Source organism: Portunus trituberculatus, chromosome 37 (genome assembly GCF_017591435.1).
Source record: "Portunus trituberculatus isolate SZX2019 chromosome 37, ASM1759143v1, whole genome shotgun sequence".
Lineage (NCBI taxonomy): Eukaryota > Metazoa > Arthropoda > Malacostraca > Decapoda > Portunidae > Portunus > Portunus trituberculatus.
In genome coordinates, this window is record NC_059291.1 from 9,613,163 (window position 1) to 9,623,187 (window position 10,025).

Consider the following 10,025-nt stretch of genomic DNA (forward strand, 5'->3'; position numbering starts at 1 on the left):
ATGGTTAGTGTCTGACCAGTCTGTTATTGAGGAAAATCTGTTACTGCAAGATCCATTATCACAAGGCACACATTATGTGCTGTAACAACATCACTCAATGCATTCCACTTTTCCACACTTTACCACCATTCTATGTGGAAAACTGTATTTTCCAATATCCTTCACACACTGCCTCATCATGATTTTTTTTTACATTTCCTCATGTCCTTCTATGCTCTTCCATCACCAGCACCAGGTCTTCCTTGTATATTTTTTCAATGCCATTTAATATTTTATACATTGTTATTAGGTCTCCTCGTTCTCCTCTAACTTGTAAGGTTAGTAGTCCCATTTCCTTCAGCCTTTCTTCATATGTTAGGTTCTTTAGTTGCAGCACCATCTTTATAGCTATCTTCTGGATCCATTCTAATCTTCTTATAGTTCTTAGAGCTCGGTGACCATACCGTATACTGCTCCATATTCCAGCTCAGGATGTATCATGCTCGTAATAATTTTTTTCATCATATGTTTGTCCATGAATTAGAGTGCCTCTCTAATATTAGTCAACATTTTATATGCTAATCCAAATACCTTACTTGTGTGTTTTTTTGGGTTCAGATATTCCTGTATAATCACTCAGATCTTTTTTTCTCTTTAGTCGTTACCTGATTTTGTTCCTCTCTCATCAGGTAGTTTCGTATTAGTCTTCTTGTACTCTTTCCCAATTCCATTACAGTCAACCCTCGGCTATCGCGACTTCAGTTATCACGTTTTATTGCTATCATGCACCCATGAAAAGCTGCTAAAATTTCATTATCGCGACCTCAAATGCCTGGTATCACGCGCCCAGCTATGACGTCATGGGATATCTGAGCGCTCATTGGCCAAAACCGCCTTCCCGCCAAGTTGAAACACAGTCTCTGTACAGTAAATACTAAATACAATGAGCTGATGTAATTTTTTTTATGTTATAACCTTGACATGTTTTAATTGGTATCAATGGATTATACAGTAATTAAAAAAAGGTAAAAATGAGGGATATTAGGAGTAAAATTTGTGGTTGCGGTACCAATAACAATTTTCACCATTAGTTGTTCAATTCGGCAATCTTGTTTTCTGGTGTAGCGCGGCTATTTCGGCCCCAATTGGGCACGATAGCTAAGGGTTAAGTGTACATGACATTTCTAGGCATTGAACTCTTAATTTCCACTTCTTACTCCACTCATAGATTTTGTTTATATCTTCCTGCAGCAGCAAACAGTCCTCTCAGGTTTTGATTACTATTAGCAATTTTGCTTCATCAGCAAACAAATTAATATAACTGTTAACCCCATTTTGTATGTCATTTACATATACCTGGAAAAATTATGGGGGCTAACAGTGACCTTTGTGGCACTCCACTTGTTACTTTACCCCAAGATGAGTATATATCTCTGTCCTTCAAATAATCCCTTATCCAATCTAACAAAGTTCCTCTCAGTCCTCCTATGCTGTAACTTCCAAAGATGTCTGCTGTGAGGGACTTTATCAAAAGCCTTTTTTATGTCCAAGTATACTGTGTCTACCCATCCATCTTTGCTCTCTAGTCCCTCTATTACTCTAGAGTAGAAATTTAATAAGTTCAACACTCATAACTGTCCTGTCCCGAACCCAAATTGTCTATTCGATATAACTTATTCTTCTTCTAGATATTTGACCCATTTTCTTGGATAATAATTTCACATATCTTCCCCACAACACTTTTAAGTGACATCATTCCATTCTCTACTTTATCCTCCTGATCCTGTATTTTTTCTGTAGGCTCCTTAAGAAATCTTCATAGTTGCAACATGTAGCCTTTAGTATATCATTTTGTTTCTTTATCTCCTGCATCTCCATCTCTTGATTTATTTGTCTTACTTTCTCACATTCCTCTACTCTCACTTTTAGTGCAGGGTTTTCTTATATTAACTTGTCTTGTTTTTTCCATCATACTTGACATCACCTCTTTCATGCATCTTATCTCCTTTTCCATATTTAACAGCCTCCTCATATTACCTCTTTTCTCTCTAAGTCAAGAAAAATCCTTGTCTGTATTATCATCATTCAGTTTCTTCAGGCCAATTGGTGTTTCGATAGACCTTTGGTTTTCAAAACATGGTGTTTGTTTTGGTCCCGTATGTTTGGCAGCGCCACCTAGCTCCACCTGTCCCTCCATTTTTTCATTCTATATGGTATCCAAATCTTATTTATTATGGAGACAGGAGAAGCTTATGGCCCCCTCTTCCCCCAGTACATACATCTAGGTCAGGCTCCAATGCCTACTGAAGTGCTTCCCCAGGGAGCTTTTTTTCGCATGTCTTGTCAGCACAGCTTCGTGTGTGTGTGTGTGTGTGTGTGTGTGTGTGTGTGTGTGTGTGTGTGTGTGTGTGTGTGTGTGTCCTTCATTGTCACCAGATGATGATGATATCCCATAATGTTCATGAAATATTTTGGAGTTCATTGAATGCTCTCTGCAATATATAATCTGATATGTAATAAGTATTATTTCTTTAAACGTATAATATTTTTCATTTATAGCACTGACCATTGACAGCTCATAGCTAATATTAGTGGGGGTGCTGCTCCAAAAGTTTTTAGCCCTTGTTTTAATATTTTGTAAAAGGAAACTAGTATAAGAAAATTTATTCAGAAACTTTTATAGTATCCTAAAAGAAGAAAATCAAAAATTTTCTAATTATTATAATCTAAACTCAGTTCAATCTTGATCCATTCACTTAAACATTAAATTCATTCTTGTTTTAATTTGTGCAAGATGAATAATTTTCTCCTTGGTATACCGTTTTTTAAGTACAACACACTCAAAGTAGAAATAAATACTACCTTCCACCAGTGTACCAAGGTCAGCACTCTGGGAAAGACAGTGCTCCCTCTCACTCACAGTATCATGAACAGCCTCCTATGTGCACATGCACAAAGTAGCCAAACTTCATGCCACTGGAACTGTGATTTGCACAGCTCCATGCAAATAGGGGGTGCTTCAGTTCCACAGTGCCTGTACACAAGCCACCACTATCACTGACCAAAGCAATAATTGCAATTAGATAACGTTTCTTGTATCGCTACTTGAGCCACTGGTGTACCTTAGGAATTGATGACCACAGGTGGCTCACGAGGCACTGCTGAACTATTTAGATATATGCTATGAATGTCAAAGGACTTTTACTGGTGTAATAGATAGAAAGTATTTGATTACAACCACCCACCTACCTTGCTACACTGCTACCAGAGCACTGACTACCTACCTTGCTACACTGCTACCAGAGCACTGACTGCATGGCGCAACGTGAGATTTTCAGTAATGGCATATGGCCCCTAAGTCAATATAAAGTGAGTTAAAATACTCTTAAAAATAAAGCCGCTCCCTGAAATGATTTTCTTAGGGACTGATGTTTCTTGATGCAATCAAAACTTTAGGTTGGTGGAAACAGTATAAGATAAGGTGATAAATGTGTACCAATGAAAGGTATGAAGAAAAGTTATTGATCAGTCTTTTCTTCCAACAGTCTTTGTTGGATGAACCCAACCCTAACTCCCCCGCCAACAGTTTGGCAGCACAACTTTATCAAGAGAATCGTCGTGAATATGAAAAACGTGTAGCTGCAATCGTAGAGCAGAGCTGGCTCAATTTCCAGGTGAGTTTTCCTGCACTCTAGTTTGGTGAGTGAGTAGGAACTGTTGGATGGTGACGTTGCACACCTTTGTAGGCAAAACTTCTGTAAACAAGTGATAATTTCTTTTTGTTAAGGCGGGTTCACACATGCCAATTTGCAACTGAAATTTTATGTACGTAGAGTTTCCAACTCAAAATCAGTGCCTAGCGACTGGAGAAAGCAGCTGCAAAATAAGACCAACATGTTGGTCTTGTTACTTGATTTGCCACTTTATTTATGTTGTGACGTCACAGACTAAGCTTTGAAAATGTGGTCTTCTGATATAGAGAAGATGTTAGAGTTGATGAGGGAAAAGGAACACATCTGGGACCTCAGAAATTAATTATACAGTAAACAAAAGCTTGCGCAAGTCGTCATTCAATGAAATAGCTGCCACTCTACAAGAACTCTTTCCCTCAGTGCAGGGTGTTGTTGGAGATGAGGATTGAAGGTTTGCCAGGATGTAATTTGATCGCAATTGTGCATAGTCTTCTTAAGATTAATAATTTTCTTATGAGTAGGCTAATTTAGAGTGAGGTAGTTATTTCTTTCCTTCTATTTAATCAGGGACGTATCCACAGGGATTTTCTTTTCTGTTGACCTTTCTGGTACGCCAATAGAATAGCAACCACAGCTTCAGCATCGTCACTGGAGGAAGACATCTTGGCGGTTAGCTGTTTATTTACATTCACTTCCTGCCAATGCGCCAACTAGTCGATACTTTCCAGGCGCTACGTGTGACACTTTCTGACCAGAAGGGATGAGTCAGAAACTCTATCTACATAAAATTTCAGTCGCAAATTGGCACGTGTGAACCCACCTTTAGGATAGTGAGTCTTGAAGATTAGTAGACTTGCTTGATTTTATTTCAAGAATTTTTTAACCCCTTCTACCAGACCAGGGCTGGCCCAAGCCTCCATGGGGCCCTAAGCGAAATTGTATTTGGGGGTCCTCTGCCCTGAGGGATATGTCCTTTTTTGTGACATCGTTAGCCTAACAACCTATGTTAAGGATGCGCAGGTACACTGCATGTCGGGAACCATCAGTTGCACGTGTTTGTTGTTGTTTTCTGAGCAGGAAGCGCCGGTGCAGCGAAGCCTTATAGTCCGGTGGCTTAGCGAAAAAAACGTGACACGCTAGATTAAAGCAACAAACTTTGCACACTGGTTGTTTGGGTCCCATGGAAGAATATTAGAGGGTGATGCCCGATCTGCAATACCCAGGAAAAAAATGGCCGCCCGAAGAGCATATATGATCCCATATAAATACTACTTGATTGGATTTAAGGGTGATTTAGCACAATCTATGAGTGATTTAAGTACAAAGAACCACATAACATTACTTATAATATATTTTTACAACTCCATATTGTCTCCATATCTTTGATCATATAGAAATAACTATTTATACATGGGCGAAAAATAACAAATAGGCTACAATATACTTTTTATTGCTCTTGGGGGCCCCCTTGTGGCCTCGAAGCCCTAAGCCACCACTTACTTCGCTGATGCGTCGGGCCGGCCCTTTACCAGACTCACACTATTCTTTCCTGCCAGATGCAGTTTATTGAGTTGGTCTGTAATTGCTAGAAATTATGATTACTTGTGTAATTTTAACAATATGTAGTGTAATGTGATGATGTATTTACATAGTAAAGATAGTGTCTTAATGAGATTTTATAATTAAAGTCTTATAAAATAATGGTTGCAGTAATGAATACTACATCCTGGAGTGCTACATGTGTTCTGTTGGCTCACTTAACTTATGAATGATCTCCATTGTTAAGTGTATCTATCATACTAGTCCTATTGTTTTCTTATGTGCAACTTATCATAAAGTTGCTCTCAAATGAGGGGGGAAAAGATAGAGCCTGAACTCATAGTCATAGTATCAGTTATAGCTAACTCAATATTTGTCCACTAAGGGCTCGCTGATATACCCACTTGACACATTTATTTCTAAGTTGAAAATGTATTAACTCAATAATTCAGGGAGATGGAAAGAGTGTTGTCTGACTCATGCCACATCCGGACACAGCTTAGTGAACTCAGCACAGTGTGGCAGGAAAGCAGAAGTTAGATAAACAATATACATAAATTTTTCACCATCACAGCGAAGCTACTCTCTCTGATTTCAAGACTATTGCATATTCAAGGAAAGCATAAATATAAGCCTATTGGTGTAAAGTTGTACCTGACAGATGCATGTTGATTTACACAATAAGGTGATAAAAATCTCTAGTTAAGGGGAAAAACTAGAAATAACAACTTAACCCCTCGCCACAGTGACAGAATCCTTGTCAGTAGACAATAATGTTCATGCCATGTCTGACTGCTACCACTCCACTCTTTCCTCTCTAGAGACTCTAAATAAGCCTCTCGACTCAAGTCATGAGTTCAGTGAGAAAGTCATCTGCGATGAGTATGACCCAACTCAGGATGAATTAACAGAGACTGAAACCTCATCTTACCCTTTTATCAAACAGTTTGTGTTTCTGACATATAATTACCAAGACAGTAATGAAAGTGATTGTAAGATCAACAGAGGAACAACAGTAAAAATGAAGTTTGATATGAATTAATTTCTATAAATGTTATAGTTCATAATAGTTGTGCTTAAACATAAGCAGTACAGAGTGGTTTGCAAGATGAGAGAAATTTGCAGCCAGACCAGAGAAGACACTAAAGCATGATCCATAACCATCTCTCAGACAAAAATTGGCCAAGATGAGTGTTGTTGCTTTTCTTTATTTTTAGACAATTTCTGATTGATTTATGCAATAAAGAAAAGAAATTACTGGAGCTTCAGATTGAAGTGAAAAACAGCTCCATATAGCAAGCTGAGGTCTTGTTATTGAGACCGAAATCAGAGAGGGACAGGAGGGATTATTTAGGAAACTGTCACTATGGATAGAGGTGGCTGGACATAACAAAAATTTAGAATTGTTAGTAAGACTTCGATCTAGAAAAATTAAAATGAGTAAGATTTAAAACAATTAATGATGTGTGATGAAATTTCACATGTGAATGTTGAATTTTATTTCAAATTGGCTGACATGTCTTACATAGATAGAGCTAACCTCACTGATATGTATCGTCGTGATTCAGAAAGAGTGCAGAGCAGCTAGAGCACTTACACTGGCAGATGGTTGCACCTCACAGCAAATGATCAGCACTAATATGTTACTTCCCATGAAATGATGTGGCTGTGCACCACATTGTCTGGCACTTAATGTGGAATGATGACAGGAAATATGAGGTGTTCTCTCATTAATTTTGTTTATTATTGCAGGATGAAGATGAGGGAGAAGACATGAAAAAGGACACATAGGGATAATGGGTGGTTTATGGAGGGGTGGACCACTAGCCCTTGGCCCTGGGGTGTGGCCCGATGCTCGTGTTTTTGTTGTTCATCATCATACCACCACCTGTCCTGCCCAGCCCCCCACACCACACTCTGCGCTGACTGAAGCTCCACTACTCACAAAACATTTCTGTAGGCATTCTCTAGTGCACCAAATGCAGGAATAAGATGGTCACATGATGCATTAACTACTGTGAAGGTATTGATTTTTCTCTCTTTCTCCTTTTGTGTTTTTCTAAACTCAAACCATTGTTTTTGCCACTTGAAGCAACCTCTGCACGTACACAGCCGTAAGTGGGTGTTGCTGGTGGCCACTTGGTGAAGCTGACGCCAGGTGTTGTGTGCTGTAGGGATGGTGGCAGATACTCATTGGGGTCTTTGGAACTCCTGTTAAATGTGGTCGAGTAGCTGATTGGCTGCACCCTGGCTTGTAACAGCTACTTGGCTTATGACTAAAGCAGCCAACATAGTTTAATATAATGTATTTTTATGTTCTGCCTTCGCAAGTTCTTTAAGCCGTATCATATAACCTGCATCGTGTTCATTATTCCTGATAAGATCTTATCAAGTGATAGATGTGTGTTGTGTAATTTCTCACCTCCCTAATCACTGCTCTAATATAGATATTTACCATTCAGTTTATATGGCTGTTACTAGGCTTTTGCTTTAAGCCAGTTCCATCAGACATTAAAGTTAACACTTCAGAGATGGGTTAGTCCAGCCTGAAGAAGAATACATGAGTATTGTACATACCATTGACTTTGGGGCAAGTTTACAATTATTATATTGTGGTCCTTCATCCAGCATGGATTTCCAACGTGTTTTTGTATGAATTTTAAGGAGTTCATATTGGGAGATTTTAGTTTTTATTTCACTTCATTTAGAATGCCTGTGCATAAATGCATTGTTTTGTTCACTATTGTGAAATCTGAAATCTGAAAGGAAAAAATAGTATGCTGAAATATATAGTCATGAATATTTTAGGGAAGAGTGTGTGAGCAAATTTTGCATTAATTTTCCTTAGGAACTGCAATATAAGAACATAAGTATGCAGAATGTGTTAATTCCTAAGTTATTAAAAAAAAGCAAAAATGTATTATGAAATTGGTGCTTTTCTTGATTTATTGGTCTCATTTGCAAGTTTCTGAGGCTTGTATCCATAACTTTGTGGAACTTGGGAAGCGTTAGCGTGTGTGTGTGTATGTGCATGTGTCTGCACGTGTGTGTGTCCTGCAGAAGACTGGAGTAGGAGGAGCATCTATCAGGCTACAGCTCTGTCTGTATGTGTGAAGCCAGTGTAGTGAGTGGGAAGCAAACTACATTTTTCAGTCACTTTCTTTAAAAGTATGTAACTATTGAATGGTGAAGTGTAGTCAATGACGTGATGGTCATTAGCAAAATTTTATGACTCACGATTCCAGTTAGTACTTAGAATTAGTATGTTTCAAACAAATTTGAAGGCCTACATATGCAACACTTTAGAATTATGAACTTTTGTACATTTCATTATGCACTGAAATGTGAATGTGTGCCAGGCCATTTTAGTCACTGCTGATTGCTCATGGTCACTCTAAAGTGAATGAGACTTGAGGATGAAAGTTTGTTGCATAATCGGTACTGAGTGAGTTGAGATTTACAGCAGATGGAGTGTATTGCTTGAGCTTTATTGAGAAAACTTGGAGACAGTGTGTGAAGACTGAACAAAGTTTATGAAGTGTGTGTGCAAACAGAAATGTATCAAGTGGGAAATTGGTGTATAGGCATTACACTTGATAAAGATCATCTGAACATAATCAGATATACAATGCTCTTGTTCATTGTTTATAAAGGACAGTTAAATGCTTAGATCATTTATTCTTTTGAAACTTACCAAATAAACGTAGAAGAAATTTGCTTAGTTTAATTCCATGTGTATCTTGTCTTGAAGGAGTGGTTTGTTTAATCTGTAATCATCCCTGGTTTGGTGTCTCCCTAAACAACTGTAGAGATATCTTGATTCCAAGACAAACTCTTTCCTATGTAAGAAAACAAAAAAAATTTACTGTGCTTTGTGTATATACTGTAATGTTATCAATAAATTTCATCCATACACATCTTTTCATCTTCATATCGTCTAATATAATAAAATGCACTGTCTGTCTGTCTGTCTCTATGTAGATGTGTCTGCTTTTCATGGAAGAAAACATTGAACTGATTGTAAAAAGATTTGATAGTGAAATCCCCTTGATCCATGAAGTGTCATAAGCTGTGTTGACTTCTTCCAACCTAAACCAATAGATTATATAATTATTCAGGCAGATTTCTCACTGTAGCTAACCCAATTCTTGAAGGTGGTGTCAGGTACACCATTACCCATTTAGTATGGTGATGCCATTGCTAGCTTGGATTTTTTATGGGAAGTAATTATTAGGTGCCATATGACCCTGGCTGTTGTGGCACCTTACATCAATCACTCACACATTCTGTTATCATTTCACAGAAATACCACGGTAATAATAATCCTTTGGATTTTTCTTATTACTTTTTTTAATTATGAGGGAATATCTGGTCAAGGGCAACAAAAAAAGTTAACAAAAATGTCTGCTTAGTTGCCACTCCCCATGCAGGTCTGAGCAAGTTGGCCACAAGAAAGGGATAAATGTCATTAGACCTCCATCTTTAGTGAGTTCAAGTCATAAGATAGGGAGTTCCAGAGTTTACCAAAGAAAGGTATGAATGATAGAGTATTGATTATGATCAACTCTTGCATTAAGAGAGGGACAGAATAGGGATGAGAGGAAGAAAAAGTCTTGTCCAACGAGGCTGTGGGAGGAGGGAAGCATGCAGTTTGCATGATCATAAGAGGAGTTGGTATGAAAATAGAGATAGAAGATAGCAAGAGATGTAACATCGCTGCAACTTAGTGATGCTTCACCAGGGGAGTCGATATGGGATGACAGGGTTTCATTCAAAGACTGTGATGCATTCATTTCATTGTCAGTTAGGAGCTGA

General features: G+C 38.1%; 1 protein-coding gene across 1 annotated transcript in view; it reads left to right on the forward strand.

Annotated features, from left to right (window-relative positions):
• Positions 1–9,123, forward strand: part of LOC123513954 (ubiquitin-conjugating enzyme E2 A) — a 17,583-nt gene extending 8,460 nt beyond the window's left edge. The window contains exons 4-5 of the mRNA XM_045271449.1: positions 3,525–3,653; positions 6,963–9,123. Of these exons, the coding sequence (XP_045127384.1) occupies positions 3,525–3,653; positions 6,963–7,001 (168 nt within the window). The 3' untranslated portion in view covers positions 7,002–9,123. The remainder of the gene's footprint in view (positions 1–3,524; positions 3,654–6,962) is intronic.
• The last annotated feature ends 902 nt before the right edge of the window (positions 9,124–10,025 follow it).